At 43.1% G+C, this 20,756-nt stretch overlaps 3 protein-coding genes and 1 long non-coding RNA gene across 6 annotated transcripts; 3 read left to right on the top strand and 1 right to left on the bottom strand.

Moving 5' to 3' along the window:
* Positions 1 to 2,423: 2,423 nt before the first annotated feature.
* LOC100843404 (glucan endo-1,3-beta-glucosidase 8) lies at positions 2,424 to 5,325 on the top strand. The gene is made up of 2 exons (XM_003559572.4): positions 2,424 to 3,120; positions 4,026 to 5,325. Exons 1-2 carry the CDS (start codon positions 2,771 to 2,773, stop codon positions 5,152 to 5,154), a joined length of 1,479 nt encoding a protein of 492 aa, XP_003559620.1. The 5' UTR covers positions 2,424 to 2,770; the 3' UTR covers positions 5,155 to 5,325.
* A 1,670-nt stretch (positions 5,326 to 6,995) lies between these two features.
* On the top strand, positions 6,996 to 11,068 carry LOC100839883. Its single transcript, XM_003561549.4, has 7 exons — positions 6,996 to 7,342; positions 7,433 to 7,509; positions 7,749 to 7,883; positions 9,209 to 9,263; positions 9,414 to 9,501; positions 10,114 to 10,212; positions 10,301 to 11,068. Exons 1-7 carry the CDS (start codon positions 7,080 to 7,082, stop codon positions 10,424 to 10,426), a joined length of 843 nt encoding a protein of 280 aa, XP_003561597.1. The 5' UTR covers positions 6,996 to 7,079; the 3' UTR covers positions 10,427 to 11,068.
* Positions 11,069 to 11,255: 187 nt separating this feature from the next.
* LOC100843102 lies at positions 11,256 to 14,969 on the bottom strand. 2 transcript variants are annotated; one of them, XR_002961812.1, is made up of 6 exons: positions 14,141 to 14,969; positions 13,951 to 14,045; positions 13,461 to 13,640; positions 12,745 to 12,852; positions 11,373 to 12,546; positions 11,256 to 11,270 (listed from the first exon to the last, which is right to left on the bottom strand). It is a non-coding gene; the product is annotated as an uncharacterized LOC100843102 (long non-coding RNA). The 2 variants fall into 2 exon arrangements; XR_730771.3 differs by lacking the exon at positions 11,256 to 11,270 and having other exon boundaries at positions 12,037 to 12,546; positions 14,141 to 14,257; positions 14,537 to 14,965.
* Positions 14,970 to 16,374: 1,405 nt separating this feature from the next.
* On the top strand, positions 16,375 to 20,734 carry LOC100836217 (TATA-binding protein 2). 2 transcript variants are annotated; one of them, XM_010233538.3, is made up of 9 exons: positions 16,375 to 16,722; positions 17,550 to 17,637; positions 18,303 to 18,374; positions 18,981 to 19,031; positions 19,110 to 19,154; positions 19,248 to 19,340; positions 19,431 to 19,506; positions 19,604 to 19,679; positions 20,195 to 20,734. In XM_010233538.3, the coding sequence occupies exons 1-8, from the start codon at positions 16,646 to 16,648 to the stop codon at positions 19,630 to 19,632; spliced, it is 531 nt and encodes a 176-aa protein (XP_010231840.1). In that variant the 5' UTR covers positions 16,375 to 16,645; the 3' UTR covers positions 19,633 to 19,679; positions 20,195 to 20,734. The 2 variants fall into 2 exon arrangements, with proteins under 2 accessions (XP_010231840.1, XP_003561589.1); XM_003561541.4 differs by having other exon boundaries at positions 16,378 to 16,722; positions 19,431 to 19,532.
* Positions 20,735 to 20,756: the final 22 nt, after the last annotated feature.

Below are 20,756 nucleotides of genomic sequence, written 5' to 3'. Positions count from 1 at the left end.
GTTCTTTTTCCTTTAAACCCTCCTAATCCCCATCATTCCAAGGGGAATCATCATACACTAGCAGTCCCTAATCGGACACCATTGATAGGTATGAAAACATGTTAGTAGTGCTGGCTTTTACCAACGGGCAACCGAGAGGGGCGAGGAGCCGAGCTGAACCCATGGGCAGGTGAGCCCGTATCCTAAAGGTACTCCTCCGTTCCAAATATAACGCTTATTTCATTTACCGATCTTTTGACCAACAATTAGTACATTACTAGCACAATACCCTACGATGCTACGGACATTTAAACATGTTTAAAGATAATACTGCACTATTATTGTAGATCATATAATCCTTGTTCGCCATTTCATCTCAATGATTTATACCAAATCAACAAGAAGTGTAAAAAAACAAGTGACGTGGTCCGAAAGTGATGGACCGCCGCCACCAATTGAGTCTTTATATGAGTAAAGAATGTGTGATTTCTGTTAATTAAATTTGATAAATTGAGTTTGTATTCAAATGTACTCCCCCGTCTCATATTAAGTGACTCAAATTTGTCCAAATATGAATGTATTTATGTCTAAAAAACGTTTAGATATATGTAATACAAAGTCACTTAATATGAGACGGAGGGAGTAGATGCTTATGGTTATATTTTGTATCACATAAGTCACATGTTAACGGAGTAATTCTTGATAAAAAATAAAATTTATATTTTTTAAACGAAGGTAGTATTTCATCTGTACTTATGGTGGGTTCAGCAACGGCAGAGATCCCCATGCACATGAACTGCTTGGGTTTATAGTGCAACTGGACCCGGCTACGAAAAGATCCGCTCCCATGCCATTCCTATCCGATAGCTGCTAGTTAACGTAGACAGTACGCATTAGTTTTGGCATTAATAAATAGCCAGAATTGTGTAACCTTTTGCAGTCGTTTTGCATAAGTTTTTATGCTGGATCTCTTACGAAACAACACAAAACGTTCTGGTCTTCTAGAACTTGATCGGAAGCTAACGTGTTGGTGCAGACAGCGACGCCTGCCGACCTCAGCCGTCCGGCCGGTTGGTCGAAACCAACTCGCAAACGGCCACAAAGATCAGGTATATTGGTATAATTAAAGGGGAGGAAGAGATCAAGACAGCAAGTCGATGAATGCACAGGTCGATGGGTTTCAAGCATCCTTGTCATGAAAACAACAAATGCCACACCCATTTATCTTTTCTGCCATTCACATTCATTTGTCTCCACGGGATAAAAACAAAGTTCATCTTTTTTTTAGTAACGTAGTACAAACGCAGACGTTCACAAACGCGAGTATCCTTATGAAGACACGTGCGCACACCATACTTTTATGAGCAATTCCGAAAAACTGAGCCGGCAGATCTTAAGAAATTGACGAAGTCACCGCAAACGCCTCGCTGTTGAGGATACGTCACCTATCACTGAAAAACATCCCGGTTAAATACTAAAATAATTTAAGAAGATGTGACACCAATGTCAGGTCTTGAACTTTTGGTGTGGATGGGTGTTTTTTTCCTTTTCTTTTTCGACGAATGCAGTGGACACTTAGACTTAGAGCGACACGTGCGTGATGTTAAGATCAACGCCAACCTATGGCATTACGGAAGCAGCTAGCTAGTTGGCTGTCCATCTGACGACCAGGTTTTCAACCTATATTCTCGCGAGAGTCGTAGTGGAATTAATACCGGTACTAATTTCGTGATCACACTGCCGTGTGGTCAAATCGAGCGAACAAGTTATTTGAGGTCACCTCATGGAACGATCGAGGAGCACTAGGCTACGTCCTCACGCTGCTTAGCCTAGCCAGCAGAACGAGTTCTAAAAATAAACACTCAACTTGTTGAAAAATGCGCAAATGGGTTTTTATCTTTTTTGTGTACTTTTAATCCTCTGAGTATTGAAGCCGAATATGAATGGTCCCTCGTCCCGTCCAATTGAGACCTTGTTTTCCATCACTTCCAAATTCTGATAGATATTTAAACTGATCTCTAGCTAGCTTGGTGCATCACATCAAGCTGAAAAGGAAAAGGAGGTTTACTAACTCTTGACATTTTGACATAGTTTGCGTTTTCAGCTTGCAAAAATTGGCGATCTACTTTACTTGGTGACGCACCAAGCTAGGGATCAGGTTAGTGTCTATTGCAAGTGATGGAAAGCGAGGCCTCACTTCGAAGAAAAGTGAGTCAGTAAAGGTTTTAAACCCAGCAAGAGAGTGTCAACTTGCCTTTATTTATTGTTCATTCATATTAGGCAAATTGATTACGGCCGGCTCCATTCTTTTGGTCTCTTATCTCTCCCTAATTAATCTCTGCTCCCCTCTTCTCTTTTAACCTGATAACAGACAGTGTTATTTACGTGTCAATTCTCTGCGGCAATACTTGTTCTCGAAATGGAAACGTCTGAAACCTCTGCATCTGCCTTTGCCCGTCCACCTATCTGTGTGGTTCCCGGTCATCACACGCCCAGTGGCAGTGTGGTTCTTGGTCATCGCACGTCCAGTTCTATCCAAAAAACCCCGTCCTTGTCCCGCCTCACAAAAGCAGCGCACGCAGGCACTAGAGAATCAATAATCAACCGTTCCGACCTCTCCATCATCCAAATCGCATCCCGTCTCCTCCATCTACACGTATACGTGCCACAGCTGGGAACTGGATTCTGGAAGCCGCGTCTAATTTCTTGAGTGAATCCCCTCATACGTGCACGCTTGTGTGGCCTGGCCTGAGAGCTGCTTAGTTTTGGTCATATTAGTTCTTGGGCGATCATGGCGGGCTCTCGGCAGCTGGCCGTTGCGGCGCTGCTGCTGGTCGCCGCCGCCGGCGTGTGCACCAGGCTCCCGCCGGCGGGGGCGCTCGGGGTGAACTGGGGCACGATGGCGTCGCACCAGCTGCCGCCGAGCTCCGTGGTGCGCATGCTGCAGGACAATGGCATCAAGAAGGTGAAGCTGTTCGACGCCGACGCCGGGCCGCTGGAGGCGCTCGCCGGTTCCGGCATCGAGGTCATGGTGGCCATCCCCAACATCATGCTCGACATGATGACGGACTACGACACCGCCAGGGACTGGGTGCACAAGAACGTCAGCGCATACAACTTCGACGGCGGCGTCAACATCAAGTCAGTACCCCTAATTATGATCCTCCATCTTCTCTCTCTGTCTTTGATTGGGGATTTCACCCCAATTTCTCATGCTGTTGATCGATCATACTTCCGTTGTCATGGCCGATCGAGATGGTTATCTGTTTCTCGTCTGATCATCAGGAACCTTCGTGGTTGTGCGTATAATGATACTTTCTAGTATGTTGTTTCTTTTTGTGTCGTTGATTCTCGATTTTTAATCCACTTTTCTTTTGGAAACTTGAATTCCTAGTATGCACTCCAAAACCCTTTTTGTTTTGGTTGAAAATTTACAGTTGTTGATCGTTTCAAAAGATAATTTACACTACAGTGGTGCTTAAAGTGCTTGCGATAGAAGGACGTGGATGTTCGGTCAGCTGATTCATTGGAAGCTTTCTTGTCAGCAAAGTAGCAACCTTGGCATCAGCTCCTTTTCGAAGAAGAAAAAAGGCTAGTTGGAAGATAAAGATACAATATCCATGGCATATTTGCATTTGTCCTGTCCAGTTGATGTCTGAAGAATCTAACTTTCGGTACTTATCTGTTAGTCGTGGTTCTTCTGGGATAGAAATATTTGAAAATGATTTGGCATACACACTAGTGAAACCCACAGGGGCGATCCTCCCACTGAATTCTTGTCGCACAAAAGGGATTGGTTATCTTAAAGCAGGACATCTGATCGAATTACAGTGGCCACTTAATTGGCACCTAGTAGACAAGCACTGAGTCTTCATAACATGGGAAGAACTATGTAATGCAAATAAAATTAAGAGCTTACTTTCTTCCATGATTGTCATCACTTGGAGAAGAATCTTCGCATAAACAAATCATCCAAATTTGTCTTGACCCTGCATCATGATTCATGCCATGCCTGAAAATGTGTTTACATTCCCTACGTGCTGCAGGTACGTTGCGGTGGGGAACGAGCCTTTCCTGTCGTCCCTGAACGGCACGTTCCTGAACGTGACCTTCCCGGCGCTGCAGAACATCCAACGCGCCCTGAACGAGGCCGGCGTGGGGGACACGGTGAAGGCGACGGTGCCGCTGAACGCGGACGTGTACGAGTCCCCCAAGGACAACCCCGTGCCGTCCGCGGGGCGGTTCCGTGCGGAGATCTCCGGCCTGATGACGGAGATCGTGCAGTTCCTGAACCAGAGCGGCGCGCCCTTCACCGTGAACATCTACCCGTACCTGAGCCTCTACGGCAACGCCGGGTTCCCGCTGGACTTCGCCTTCTTCGACGGCACGACCAGCCCGGTCGTGGACACCAACAGCGGCATCAGCTACACCAACGTGTTCGACGCCAACTTCGACACGCTGGTGTCGGCTCTCAACGCGGCCGGCGTGGGCGGGCTCCCCGTCATGGTGGGCGAGGTGGGCTGGCCCACGGACGGCGACAAGCAGGCCACGGCGGCCTACGCGCAGCGGTTCTACGCGGGTCTCCTCAAGAAGCTCGCCAGCAACGCGGGCACGCCGCTGAGGGCGAACCAGTACGTGGAGGTGTATCTCTTCAGCCTGATCGACGAGGACGTGAAGAGCGTGGCGCCGGGCAACTTCGAGCGGCACTGGGGCATCATGCGGTACGACGGGCAGCCCAAGTACGCCATGGACCTGACGGGGCAAGGCCGGAACACGGCACTCGTCGGGGCACGCGGCGTGGAGTACCTCCCGCGGGCGTGGTGCGTGCTCAACGCCAACGCGCCGGCGGAGAGCATGAGCAGGCTCGGGGACAACGTGGACTACGCGTGCAGCAACGCCGACTGCACGGCGCTCAGCTACGGGTCGACTTGCGGCGGCCTGGACGCGGCCGGGAACGCGTCCTACGCGTTCAACGCCTACTTCCAGGTGCAGAACCAGGAGGTAGAAGCGTGCGGGTTCCAGGGGCTCGCCGCGAGCACCACGCAGGACCCTTCCACTGGGACCTGCAACTTCAGCATACAGATCGAGACCGCCTCCTCCTCCTCCTCCGCCGGGCCGGGGCGGCCGCTGCTGGTCTCGCTCGTCCTTGCGTTCGTCGTTGTTGTTACGCTCTAATTTGATTGGTACGCGATGCTTGTTAGTAGTAGATGGAGTGATTAGTGACAGCAGCTAGAGGAGCGTAGAGGAGGTTGTTACAGTTGTAAATCCTTTTTTGGTTTGTATGCACGCACTATGTGCGGACAGGTTGTTCACGGTATAGCTATCAATCCTTTTTTTTTTCCAACAGACTGCGGACACTCTGCACCTGCACCGCCTTCTGGATGTGCGAGCGACGGGTCTCCGATTGTCAACGAATTCGCTGTGCGTGCGTCTTGACACTGTGGCTACGGTATAGGGTCGACAGCGTGACACACATGGCGCTGCTGAATCGCTTCCAAGAACGACAAGACACGACCATCACGACGAATAATGGATAGGAGAGCGTGGATGCGTAACGTGTGCGTTCGCATCGGAACGGCTTTTTCGCTGCACATCAACATCGTGCCTGAACAGATCAATCCATTTGCCCCCGCACACCTGTCCCTGCTCTCGTTAGATGACGGTGCCGAGACTCCCTTTGGAGAAGAACAGCGCACCGCGCACGGGCAAACATGTCGTTGTTAGATGGCTGGTATCCAGCTAGTTTAACCGCATACACGATCATTTTTTTCGCCTAGGGATTAATTACATTAGGTTTTTATAAATTGGCGAGTACAAGTCCTTGCTTCCGCTGTCCGCTCATCCTTTCTTCTGCTAAGGAAAGGTCGTCTTTTTTTTACAAGGACTTGTATGATTCAAAAGAAAAATATAGAAATTTCAGGATTATATTTTTACAAGGACTTTGTGTGCAATTTAAAAGGGAAAACTTTCATGAGGTACAGTCTGAAAAATTCCTCTATTTGTATGACAATTATGACTAACATGAGGAAAGAGGAGACGCACATCGGTGGAAATAAGGGGAACAAGTGAACCTCTTTGATTCCTAGGATTTTAAAAACGTAGGAATAGAAATTCCACATGAATATGATAGGAATGCACGTGGAAAATAAAGGATTGAAAAACACAGAAATTTTACAGCCTTTGGTGTTTGATTCGCACGAATAGGAAAGAACAGGAATCCTACTTCCTCCGATCCATATTAATTGTCTCAAATTTGTCCAAATATAGACGTATCTATGCTTAAAAAGTGTCTAGATACATGTAATGTTTCGACAATTAATATGGATCGGAGAGAGTAATAAACATGGTCAATCAAGGGCAAACCACCAACAAAAGTAAAGATTTAATGTCCACATGCCCCAAATATCACTGTCTCATTGTTCGTGCATAGGAATTAAAAAAAGGTCCAGGTATATTGTAAAACACTGTGTTTTTATTAAGAAGAAAATTTCCTATGTGTTTCCTATACCTAGTTCCTTTGAATCAAATGAGTGAATAACAACTCTAAAGGAATTTTTCCCAATTCCTATGATTTTCATATGAATCAAAGAGGCCCGTAATTTACTTCATTGTGCCACGTCTCACATTTTGAGCTGTCAAAAGCCGCATACGATAAATATAGTAAACAGTTATTTGCAGGAGCTGTATGTAGACAAAAGCAGCTTGCAATAAGTTGTACGTAAAAAACATGTACACAATGCTGAACCGCATAAGTTATTTCGCAACAGCGCACAAATGCTGTACTTATTTTTCTTTTCTTTTTTTGACAACACTTATTTTGCTTTGTATGTATACACTGTTCCTACGTTATCACTTTCTTTTTTTAGGGGACGTTATCACTTTCAAAACAGGCCTCATCGCATCTTTCCCCAAGCGGCCTATACAGAGCACGCAGGCTCCTCCGCGCTTTGCTCCCGGCCCAGCCGCGGCCCGCAGCCTGCGTGCATCCCCGCTAAAAACCACCTTATCCCCTCTATATCCCCTCCCTCCCTCCATTTCCAGATCCCACCTCCCGACCTTCTTCTCCTCCCTCGGCGGCCACCGCCGTGCCGTACAGAATTATGGCAGCGCCGGCTGCCATCTCCATCTTCTCGTCCTCCAATTCGTCTTCCGTGTCGCCTAGACCCCGCAAACGCCTCCTGGCGGAGCCCGTCTCGGGGCGCAGCCCCCGAACGCTGCAACCTCCGCCCCGGACCGTCGCCTCGTCACGCGCGCCCCTGGTCGTATCCCACCCACCGCCCACGCCAGCGCCCGCGCCAGGGCACCCCAAGGTCGACCGTTCCGGGCGGTTCTGCAGCCCCCGCGCCGCGCGAGAGCTCGCGCTGTGAGTGCTACCTCCCCCTAACGGGCTTTATCCGTCGGTTCTCGGTTTGGCTTGCGGTGCTTATTATGCCTTCTGCCACCGTTGTTGCAGGATGGTTGCCTACGCGGCGTGCCTGGAAGGTGCCGACGTGGTGCGGCTATTCGACCGCAGGGTGGCCGCGAGAAGAGGTAAGCCCTATGACAACGGCTCTTAATTTCTCTCTGAATTGAATTGTTTTGTTTTTGAACCGCCCCAACAACGGGCTCTGCTAATCCATGTGTATTCTATAGAGGCCAACTGTTCGGATGCGTAGTTCATTTCGTTTTACTTTAAATCACAGCGGCAATGTCTGCCCTTCCCCTTCGCATAGAATCAAGATTTCGTTTGCTTCTGTCCTAATTTTTTTCTTCTTTTGTACGTGTTGCAGAGCCTGGCTATGTTTTCAATAAGGCGTCCTTGCAGAGTTACAATTTTATGAGCTTTTGTGGGGGACCACTGGAGGTTGCGACGGAGGAGGAAGCTGAGAAGCTTATGAGTCAGAATGAGAAGGATTCAGCGAACGGTAACAACCTGACCATGCAACTTATTTTTTAAAATGTTAATATCATTGTAACTGGAGCTGCAACTTGAGCATTGTAAATTTGGGATATGGAAAGCAATGCAACTTTGCTCATATTGTTTTGAGCTATGATTTTTCTTATAGAAAATAGCTGATACAGGGGGACAGTTATAGATTCTACAAACAAACCACAGCTTTACCGAAGGGAAAGAAGAAAAACACAGGGTTAAATTGCTCCATGCAGCAACATGCAAAGGACAAAACTTATATCGATTACCTCGATCCTATCACTGCGAACTATTTGGAAAACTTGATTTTGCAGAGTCAACGTTAGCGTTGAAAGATTGTTCCATTTAGGTCCTAGGATAAGTATATATGGCATGCTTTTTTATGCTTATACAGTATTGAGTAAATACTAGCACAATGACATAATGACGCACACACTCAACAAGACCATTGAAAAAATTCAAGTTGCTGGTGTGACTTTTCGCCCTTGAAATCTGAAGCTAGGAGAATGGCTGGACCTTAGATTGAAGGTATCTAAAACTATGTGCAACTGAAGAACTTTGCCTTTAATCTGAACTTGTTGTGCAATTTCCTTCAAAGGTTCAATATATACAATAAACTAACATTATCTGGACATCAGCATCGTCTGACAGGCGCTGTCTGGACCAGCGTTCCTTTTTTTCTTGCGATGCCAAGCATTTTCCTACCACATAAAAGACAATATTTAAGCTCCACTTTGTGATCATACACTTATATTTTTAGTTATGTTTCGATTGTGCATACTGATGTCTTTCAGCGTTAGCGTGGTGACCCCCTTGCTGAACTCTGAACCTTGATTATTTAATAATGTGAATTGAGAAGAAGGAAATTTGTCGGACAAAAAATTCAAGTTGCTGGTGTGAATTTTCTTCCATGGAGTCTGAATCTAGGACCTAAGACAATGATCAGTCCTTGTACTAAAGATATCTGAAAGTGTGCACACCCTAAAACTTCACTTTTAGTGTGAGCTTGGTGTGCATGTCCTTCCAAGGATCAAAGGATATAATAAAACCAATACCATCTAGACATCGGCATTAGCAGGAAATTATCTGGCTGGCTGCTAGTAAGTAACCAGTGAGTTCAATGTCACATGTTACGTAGGCTTTAATGTATCCTGAATCATAGCTTGTGTTAACTGTTGTGCAAACACTATGCTATTAATATTTTTGTGAAAAGTGTGAGGTATTTTGGATGAGCTTTTTTGTAAAGGATCTTCTAGTAGTGTTTATTCTCATGGAAGTAATTTGTGATAACTTTGGTGCATTGTTTTTCTTTTTATTCAGAAGCAGAAGTTCTTTCAGCTCCTCCAAGGCTGGTGTACAACAATTTTGTGTTACGGTATATATTTTCTTCCCACCCCCTTTTTTATTACAACTTTGCAAGCATATTGGATACATTGCGATGAGATATATTCAAATATCCATGTAATGCTTATTCAGGTCTGGAGCTCTTGTAACCATCTTTCTGAGTAGATATTTTCTATTGCAGATTGGCCCGTGAAATGTTAGTGGCAGTTGCCAGTGGATGGGATCAGCATGTTGAAATCATTAACAAAATAATTCCTCAGAGTTGGAAGGTTGGTACTTCTTTCACAGTGTTTCCATCAAATCCTTCCATTTGGGTGTCAAGCTCATATGGTTATAAGTTCAATCGAAAGGAATTGTATGATGAGGCCTTTGGATTAGAAACCATAATCTCTTACTTAAGTTGCTTGAAACCGTCACAAACTAATGCCAAAGTTCAAGTGATTTTTACGAGTTTGTGACATCAAATATTTCTATTCCTTGACTGCATTAAACAATCGATATGGCACACACCAGAAGTGAGTTGAACTGTTTGGTCATTTGGGACTAGTTATTGCTTTTGCCTTTTCCTTTTTGGAACTGCTTAGCCCTCTGAAGGAGCAGCATCTCTTTTATATATAGATGGATGATAGCACACGACTGATTCAATTACCAATACTGAAGCTGAAGTGTTTGGCATGAATTTTCATGCAATACTTTCTTGAAATACTTGGATGTTGCTCACCAATATTTCTACCCACTCCAAAAGCTCACATGGCCTTTTCTGAAATAAATTTTAAAATATGAAATGCGATCTTGCTTGTCGTATTTTGCCTATTCATTTGATCAGCAGCTTAATTTTTAATTTATTTTTTTTGCTCGTCCACTGAACATTTTGCTGGCAGGATGAACCTGTTGCAAGGATCCTTGAGCTCTGCATTCTTCACATTGCTATGGCAGAGATGACGTCGAAAGAAACACCTCACAAAGTTGCCATCAATGAGGTTATTATTTTCTAAGCCTATCCTGCATATTTCTAGTTTGGACTTATAAACATAAACTATATGTGTCTTCTTGTTCATTGTTGTTCAGGCTGTAGATCTGGCAAAACGGTTTTGTGACGGAGGTGCTCCTCGAGTAATCAATGGATGCCTTCGAACATATGTAAAGGATCACATGGACATTGGTACTGGCCATCCATCTGAATCAAAAGAATGAAGTTTCTGTAAATATGTATTACAAAGGCAGATGAAATTGACCCTCGTTTGAGAAAATAAAGGGAAGACAAACAGAAGCATGAAGAAAACTTTGCTCTGTCTGGCCAATTTCCAGTGGTTTTAAGATTGAATTGTGAACTTGAAATGAGGCCAAGAAGCTTGGTTTGTGGAAAGCTAGATATATCTCCAATGTTTAACCGGTGCTTGTGCCAGATGCACCAAGCTATATGCTGATGATGCACACTCGCCTGAAGCAACTGGAGGGTACTATCTCTAACAGCCTTCGCTCTCTCTGTGGTTCATTGGATGAATAAGTGTTGTAAACTTAGTGGAAATGTAAGGCTGAAAGGCTATGCTTTTATCTCCTGAATCTGCAAACCCTGCCGGTCCTGCTCAATAGTTAGAAAGACAGGGATTTAGAGAGGATATTTCAAATATAGTACATTAGTCTACAGGTTGGATATGGCAGTATAATTCAATTTGGGCGCGGTTACGTTTTCTCTTGGAAGTTTGTATGAAACATTTTGCATTTGAAACAGGGACTGTGTGTAACTAGCAACGCAGCCAATTGCTGTGTCAATTTAGGGAACTTCACCTGCAGTTGTACTCTAGCTCTAATTTTAAAGTTTACTAGTTGAGTGCCCGTGCGTTGCTACGGATTGACAAATTCATGGGTGATTTTTGACTCTTATGTTACTGCACCCAAATATATAATGCAATGATCTAAAAGGACACCGAATTTAATTACCTCAAATAATCAATCTGTAAGCAACAAAATTCTGGCATGCATAATTCTTTTGGGACCTCTTGTATGCCCAAAACGTCTAATGCTTGGCCAATGACATCTACAACGTTAGGGTAGACAAATGTCAGAAAATAAAAACAGAGTTCCAGATATGTGTGGCAATCCTAATACTGATTCTACTTTTAGCTTTCCAAAAAATTACCTGTCAACAAACCCATAGTGGTGGAGAGGTATCAAGTCGAATCTCCTTGTCCCTCATTCAACACTGTGTGTGCTCCAATATGCATAATAAAGCTGTTTCTTCCATTCACCATTATTCCCTGTTTTGGTCTTCATTTAGGAGCTATTTGGACTGAAATTTCTTCTGTTTTTTCATGCAAACAGTGGCAGTGCTTTTCAACCAAATCGTGCGTTTTTAATAGGAGTTTAGAAAAATTACTAATCTGACCCATATTTCTGATGAGGTGTACATGAGAATGATAACACATTTTATTAGTCAGCAAGTGGGCGAGCGATTTATGAGCAAGGAGGGCGATGCCCTCACAAGTCCAAACCCGAGTTAATCTCTTAATATGGCACCCAGCAAACACAATGTATGATTAAAACAAGAAAAGAAAAGGGAGACAATGACTATGTAAAAAACTCAGAAGAACTGGAAGGTGACAATCAAGGAATACGGAAGACGTATAGATTGAATTCTGTTTTTATCTCTGATATAAATAGTTTTCTTGATATTCTAACTCCAGTTTAGCAAGTAAACCGTCACAGGTTAATCGATTAAAAAAAAGCTGAATTTCTGCACCTGGAAAATGAATAAAGCAAAAATAGATAAAATGAGCTTGATTTTGTGTTGCCAAAAGAGCACAGCAAACAAATTCTCAATTCCAAGATAAGATATCATGTGAGGATGGAAATGGCGGAGGCGCGGAGCAGCCAATAGCATGGACAACCTGAATATCTATTGTCAAATTACAAATTTTGGGATGAAACCATAGGTTGTACAGAAGGAAGAGTAAAGAGAAAAATCAAGGTCCTGCCACTGCTCCATCAGAAATGAATGTTTTTGCAAAATGATTTTAACTACACCGGGCGAAGTAGAGCTTCCCGATCTGCCATTTTCGTTGAGACAGCTTGCCGATAAGCTTTTAGTGCCTTGCGAGTATATCTCAAGCTGTACTTCTTCCTGCTTCCATCTCTCAAAATTTGACTTTGCAGGTTGTCAGTTTCATCAGAGACAATCAAACGTTGGCTCATGCTGTACTTCTAGAAGAAGATCATTTTCACAAGTCGACTCCTTTTGTAGTCTAAGTATCATCAAGTCATATATATAGAACAGATAGGGTAAATCTTCTCTAGCACACCTGCATAGGGATAACCTGCAATAGCACACAATCAATAGTAGCCAATGTCATTCCACAAAATCAAAAACTGTAAAATATTAGAAGTTTTGTTTTTTGCAGGTTAATATTCACCATCCATGCATGCCGTGCTTGATAATTTTGAAATACAAACAGTAGTATACAAGGACATGGTTTTAGATCTTTATATTTATCGGGTTCGATGGTAGAACTAACTTCTTTGAAATGTCAGTGATTTAGTGCTACCACTCAACAACATCCTTCTCAATGTTTGTTTGATCCAGAAAATTTAGTCGAAGATGTAGGCTTCATCTTAGATTTAAGCTGCAGAACACACGGCAAAAACCAGAAAATGAAATGATTAGTGAAAGGAGATGAGCAATCTCGTGCAAGATATAACAACCTGTTTAGCGGACTCCGGTGAATAGCAGAAGCTACATAGGAAGACATAAGCATCTTGATCTCAACCATAGTGCAAGAGGGACTATGTCCATAAGCTTATATGTCCATCTTGAATTCTAAACTACAATGCTGTGGTACCAGATCCCATATCAATAGAGGCCCTATGTTTCTTGATTCTAACATGATGTGCACAGTAATCAGAACATGGTGGCGCTTCTTACTCAAAAGAGAGTGATATAATCTAATTTGACCCCTAACAGGGTCTGAAGTGGCCAGCAAAGTCAGTGTGCACAGAAAGATGTATTTCTGAAGGTAATTTGCTCATATAAAACGCAAAACTAAACTGGCCACTGAAGATAAACCATCAGACCAAATTGTGCATAGAAAAATTCTATGGAAAGCTCGGAACTTCTTGTACATCTTCAATGCTATATAGATGCTTGGAAATCTTTAATTAAGAGCAAACTATATTGGTACTATCCATGTAAACCATCAAAAGCACATTGTGTAGCAGTGTAGGTGAAGCTCACCTCTTTATCTTAGTGCTTCACATGGTCTCTCATAATCTCATCCCTCTAAAATCTTTTCATCTGCCCTTAGCTCCATAGAGAGCCGCCTTTCTTTGAAATCTGCTACACGTCGGTGGCAGCAAACAACAGGTCATGAAGATGATGCCACCAAGAGACCAACCTAACTTTATCCCTGAGCTACTGCAAACACCAAAAATACAAATCAAACACCAACTGAGAATTCTTTATGAAACATTTAATTTGATGTGACGGAAAATTGAAACATAAGTGTAAGCAAAGACAACCTTGAAGGAACAGGTTGTTAAAACTAAATAATATTTCTTTCATATCATTAACAAAGAAGATTAGACAAAAATGAAGCACACAACGATATCACCTAAAGAATTCATATTTAAGAAAATTTGCAGCTGTAAACAAGATATCACAAGAGAGTCAGCGGATTTACATTATGCCTAGAATAGTGAAATACATAGCATGACTGATATTCAACCTGAAACACATGAGAATGATCTTTTCTGACAGGTGATTGTCAAAGCTCGCTATCTTTAGCTTCCCCATAGTACAATCATGTCTGACAGAAAAATCCTAAAAAACTTATTGTTAATAGGTAGCAGTTGCTGATAAACTAAAAATCAATTGAATTTAAAATTCCCAATGATAGAACATGATGAAATGCTCACCTTTGTTTTCGGATGATCTGGAGCCATTTCAGAACGAACCAAGCCAAACGGTGTCGGCAGCCTACCAATAATCTCGACTTGCACTCCTTCATGACCCTTTAGCATCTGTTTACTCATCTAAAGGAAGATGAAGAAACATCTCTAAGGAGTACAAATATTGAAATATACATTGCAAGGAAGTAGGATCAGTTCTTGGCTAAATGGACAATGGAGGCAGTACTAACACAGAAAGTACTGAACACGGATCTAGATTGTGGACACCATATCCCCTAAAAAAATGCAATCTTTCTTGAAATCTAAAACGGTATATGCATGTCATGATGTGAAGCCATGGAGCTCCCAGAAATCTACTGAATATCCCTCTTTCATGATGTGAAGGGCCACAGAATGAAATACCCGAAGGAGTTGACTCGACGGGCGTGGTTGAACTCAGCGGCATCCAGTGACGCGATGCTGCTGCTGTTGCTGGTGGTGGCCGCACATGTAGGGCTTGGCCGGCGGTGGCGTCTTTGACGACCATGAGGACGCGGGCGCAGGGGCGCTGTTGCGAAAGAGCAAAGATCCCGGAATCCTCACCTCATCTTCTACGCCGCCCCGATTGATTTTGGGGGAGGAGGCCGAGATGTAAGGCGGCGCGTGCAGCAAGGCGGAGGGGAAGGGCTGCAGGCTGCCAGGGAGTCGGAGCTGTGCCCGGTGACGGCGAGGGCACAGGACCGCGGTGGCCGGCGGACCAAATGCGGCGGCGGCGGTGCCGTATCCAGGGTTTGGAACTTTGGATAGGGGGCGAGGGACTGGATGTTTTTTCTGGCTGTGTGCGAGGGCGGTGATTTAACTGATGCAATATAAGTTTTATATACAAAAGTTATATTTTTAGAAACTTCAAATGTTCCATTTTCTTATGTAATAACTTTTGTGATATACAAGTTACATTATATTTGTTGAATTAACAATCTAGGGATACATGTCGGCCTTGTATACCGAAATGGAGGGAGTAGCAAGTTATCTCTTATTTGTCTCTTGCAACGAATGTTGATGTGAATATAGAAATATATGATGATTAAAATTAATAAGAACATGCCATGAAAATATGAAATCTAATAAAAAAATGATCTCATATTCTTGAAGAGATCTCTCCTGATTAAGAGGAGGGAGGCATATTATTTTTCCACTTCTCTCTAGTCCAAGATAGCAGATGTCCTATGTGTCATCGCTAAGAGAAAACCATAATGTATCTTCGCCGCTTCTCGGATCTCTCTAGCCTCTGTCTTTGGCCTCTTCATCGATATTGTGAGGTAAGGGGACCCTGTCTCGATCTCACAATTGTCATCATTTTTCATATTAGGTTTTGTGATATGTTTTTCAAGTTCGCCTCCGGTCGCCATTCCCTTTCACGGGGACGGCAACAATGAAGGTCGCAATAAACGTGCTTCTTGGAACCAAGAACAATAAAGGCCTCGAGGCCCACCATCATTCTGGGGACTGTGAAGTTAGATTTCTCTCGGTTTGCGTCGGTGAGGCGGTTGAGACAACACAATTTTGGGGTTTTGTTTCTTGATCTTCCAGGGCGTCTTGACGGTGATTCTTTCGGCGTCGATGCGAATCTCGAGGATTTTATGGAAGTAGGGGGTGGCCGGTGGGTGTTGTTGTTCCTTGGAGCATAGACGACGTACATGGATCGAGAGCTTCATGCTATCCCGACAGTGGCTTCTTGTTTGGTACATATACTTCATGGACTTTTATTTTGATGACTTCCGATCCACATGTAAACTCGTGCTCTAGTGGAAGAGGACGGAGAGTTTTTAAGAACATTATTATTTTTTGTTAGTGTTTCTCTGTAATGTTGGGTTGTTTTAACGAGAATCGTTGTTCTTTTTTAAAAAATCGAGAAGTTAAACTGTAGAGCCAACTTTTTTGCAGCTCCTTGAGATCAAGTGGGCAAGTGGCCAACCCTCCTGTCTTGTCTGTTACTCCCTTATAAAAACAAGCTTCTTGACTACAAGGAAAACCTCCGATCCCCCCCCACTGACACTTTGTCCCCACACCATGTGTACCCTACAGGTCAGCCTCTCAAGATAACGACTACCCCACTTCACCAGCAGAAAGACCTCGCCCCCTGACCTGCCACAGCAGGTCATCTCGCTCGACCTGTAGCAACGAAGCCGCCCCACCGAGTCACCGACCGCCTACTCCCGGTCCACGGCTAACAACAACCACACACGCATACACCCCTAACTCTCCCAGTACCACACGCCTCCCTTCCCGGCTTCCCCCCCTCGCGAGACCCAGATCGGCTGCCTGATAGATAACCCTAGCCTCTCCCTCCTCTCTCTCCCCTTCCCCTCCTGCTCTCGATCTCTATAAAAGACCCCAAATTTCGAATTCTTCCGCCAACCTCCCGACCCGCGCGCCTCTTCCCGCCCATTCCACCCTCGAATTTGCGCTGATTTAGCTGGATTAGTGCGCGGAGGCCTCGGATTCAGTGAGCGAACTTTGGGGGCTGTGGTCATGGCGGAGGCGGCACTGGAGGGGACTGAGCCGGTGGATCTGTCCAAGCACCCCTCCGGCATCATCCCCACGCTCCAGTAAGTCCCGGATCTGTTGCTGGAAGAGAAAGATCCGGTCTTGGGCCGCGAGCTGGCTTAGTCACCTTTGTGTTAGTCCGTTGGCCTGGATTAGTTTAGATCTTTGGGTATGACTGCGATAATTAGTCAAATCACTTGCAGCATAATCTCATGCAGCATCAGATGTGCCCCAAATACTGGATCTGGATCCCTAAAACCTCATGAAGAGGGCTAAGGGTGTGTTTGGTCTGGCCCAAACCAACCATACCGATCTTTTTGGGTAATACAGGAAAATTTGGCCTTGTTTGCATAGGTGCGATTTTTTGCATGTTGGTCAATACTTGGCCAAACTTAGGCAACCAAAACCTTCGTCAGGGTGGGTTTGGGTACCAAAAGCGTGAGCTTGTGTGACGATGGAGTTATCTCAAGATGATGGGATTATATCTGCACGCGATATTATGGTGCTCGTGGGATTAGGTGTCATGAGTTAACTCATATATTGTGCGTCGAGGTGATATTTGATTAATACTTTATATTCCTCTACGAGCAAAGCAGGTTAATAATCCATTTGGAGTTTTAACTCTTGGTGTGACTTCAGTATTTGGAAGTTTACGTGGTCAAGAAAGCAAAAGTCAATATTAATGTTATTTAGGTGTTGCATGCTATCTGATCGATCGCTGCAGACTTATTTCATGTGTACTTGTGGGTGACTGATGTGCGTTGACAAGTGAGGAATGGTTGTTGCCCTGTTGGATTGTTTATGTTATGCTAGTTTTTATTTCTTTGCCATTCACAGTAAGAAAATTGAATTGTTTTCTGGTGTATCCTCCTGTTTGTTTTGATGACAGGAATATCGTGTCAACGGTCAATTTGGATTGTAAATTAGACCTTAAAGCAATAGCTTTGCAAGCACGTAATGCAGAATATAATCCAAAGGTATGACAATTGTCCAGTTTATCCTTGTGATCCTATTATCACTTGGAAGGGTATTTTTTGCATGTATTAATGCATGCCCAGTTTATTTTTGGTGCCATGTAGTAACATATATGAGCTGAACATTCATTTGGATTTTCTATGCTACTTAGGATAATACTTAGATAGTATCTTCAATCATATCTAGTTTTTCTGCTAGGTGGCCAATGGGTGATCTGCTATTTGAGCTGAGAGCAGTACTGAAATTTCACTAATGCCATTTTGAGCAACTCTGTAAATGGCGCCAGGTGTTCTAGTTTTATAGGGTAAATCTGAGGAAAGATAGTGAAGATGCACCACCAGCTTTTCCCATAAATAAGAACAGACTCTATACTGTCTGCAGTTCAGCAAATATTTACCGTTGGACTTCTAATTAGTCTGGAACTAACAAGATAAGCTTGACTGTACTGCAAGTCTGTTTAACTAAATATAATTTTGTAAATCAAATGTTGGCTATTGTTGCCCTCCAATAAGGCATATGGAGAAAATGAAGTAAACAGAGACTATACATTTTACTATGCAGCACTTTGATTACTCTGCTTTCTCGCTGGTACTATGTTTTATGTAAGTTGTTGTTTTGTCCTATGTATATTTTATGATTTAGTTTGCTAACTCTTCGCTTCATGCAGCGTTTCGCTGCAGTTATCATGAGAATAAGAGAACCAAAAACTACCGCACTGATATTCGCATCGGGTAAAATGGTATGATTCTAATGTTAAGAAGATAAGCTTGTACATGATCTTGATTATTAAGGCCTATTTGCATGAGCTGGTATTGCACTTGTTAGCATGCATTTGATTTAGTTTTTGAATTGCTACATGTATCACATTAATTTGTTATCCCTAATATGTACTCCTTTAGTTTGTAAATGTGCAAATTAAACTCTTCACTGGTTCACCCAGATGAATTATTATTACTTTTATAAATAATTAATTATTGTATTGCCATGTCATAATAATGATTGAACACGTAGTTTTTCCTAGCTAAATTTTCAATTACATCACCGAAATCAGATGTTAAGTTGTAATAGATGAAACCTAAATTATTGGACTCCAGTACTTGTGGAAGGATAATTTGCACTGAGTAATTGCTTTGGATATTACTTGGATCAATATCTTCATTCAAATCAGCTTTCTCTGTTGTCATCATTGAGCAATTTTGGCTAGAAGTTTGTCTGAAAGAAATGAACTTTTTGTTTAACCTTATTGATGGAAAAATGCATAAGTTTCAGAGAACTACAGTTTTGTGTATCCATCCATCCTACTTATGTAGTACGTTAAAGCAAGACATATGTTATCCTATACCAGGTATGTACGGGAGCGAAGAGCGAACAACAATCCAAGCTGGCAGCAAGAAAGGTATGACATGGCTTGCTTCCATTTCGTCTATGCTGGCTGAGTAGTTTCTGAAGTCTAACACAGTAATGTTGTTCTCAGTATGCTCGTATCATTCAGAAACTTGGCTTTCCAGCTAAATTCAAGGTAACTATTCCATGTTTGTATAGTTTTCTCCTATACCCACACTTAGAGCAATTTGATTTTGCAAGACTGTTCCTAACTATTATGCTACATCAGGACTTTAAGATCCAGAACATTGTTGGCTCTTGTGATGTCAAATTTCCAATTAGACTGGAGGGCCTCGCATATTCTCATGGTGCTTTCTCAAGTGTAAGTCAGATGGTTCTATGTTTCTGTAAGAATGTCTCTTCTTCAATTATTGTGAAGTTAAGTTGAATAATTTTTTCCTTCGTTTTACAGTACGAGCCTGAACTTTTTCCTGGCCTGATCTATCGAATGAAGCAACCAAAGATTGTTCTTCTGATTTTTGTTTCAGGCAAGATTGTTTTGACTGGAGCAAAGGTAGCAGTCTATTATTGCATATACCTACATTAGCTAGTTTTTCCGTACATCTGAAACTATTGTCTTTCCAGGTGAGAGAAGAGACATACACTGCCTTTGAGAACATATATCCTGTACTCACAGAGTTCCGAAAAGTCCAGCAATGAGGTATGCAATATTGCTTATGATGTTCAGTTTGCGCTTGCTACAAACTTCGTAAAAAATTAAGAAAAATCTCTTGTTCAATTGATATGTGTGACTGTTATGGTGGATCAATTACTTGATAGCCACGTTTCCCGTCTGGTAGTGGGGAGCTTGTAGATGTTTCTCTATAGTTGTGAATTCTTGAATATTATGGTTCTAATTGTTAGTTGTATGGAAAACTTCCTCTGTTATGTGGCCCAAGCAGCATGATCATGCTATTGTGAGCACTTTGTGTTCATGAAATGTAGGCTGATGGGAAGGTAGTTCATGAAATGTACTCTTGATTTTTTTTCCAAATGCCTTCATCTCTGCTAGTTAGGTGTTAGGGTGTAATAGACTGGATGCGTTTGTGTAAATAATACTGTTTGGTCGACTGATTTATTGGCTCTCCCTTCATATATTTTTCTTTACAATTCCCCCCGGTACAGTTTCGCTTTTTGCAGAAAACTAATGGTTTCTTGCTTCTCCCCCATTTGCAGATAACTTACCTAAGTCACAACCAGAAAGTCCCTTGAGATTTTGGTTTCTTGTGAGCTGCGACTGCTAACTTTAACTGTACATATAGTCTGGGGAAGCCGATAGCATCTTGTGATTTAAATGAGCTTTGGTGCATGCTCACTCTGTTGTGGTTGATTGGCCATGTGGCGCCAGGGTTCGAGGCATCTTATCCATTGGGTGTAATCATATAGGTCTGTGTGATCGAACTGCTGGTCATCATGGGTCTATTTGGAGGAGAATTTGCGTGACCTGCACAGAAGACATGTGTTTCTCGTTGTACACTAACGGAACTTTGGGAAATTTGCTCTAGTCTCTGTATTTCTGCGTCATAGGACTGTCTTTTCTGAGTACTTCCAGTGTGCGGCATGGCGTTCATTACTTGTGCTGTACAATGATGAGAAGGCTTACTGACAAAGTGAAGATGACATTGGGTAATCTGTATGTAGTACTGTACCTATGCAACTGTCTGTATGTCGCTTTTCTTATGTACTCCGTACTAGAGATGTTTCATTATTCTGTGAGGTTTGTCGTGCCTGAATCTTA

Source organism: Brachypodium distachyon, chromosome 1, assembly GCF_000005505.3.
Source record: "Brachypodium distachyon strain Bd21 chromosome 1, Brachypodium_distachyon_v3.0, whole genome shotgun sequence".
In the NCBI taxonomy this organism is placed as follows: Eukaryota; Viridiplantae; Streptophyta; class Magnoliopsida; order Poales; family Poaceae; genus Brachypodium; species Brachypodium distachyon.
Note: the sequence above shows the minus strand (reverse complement) of the source record. Positions and strands in the feature narration are given on the sequence as shown.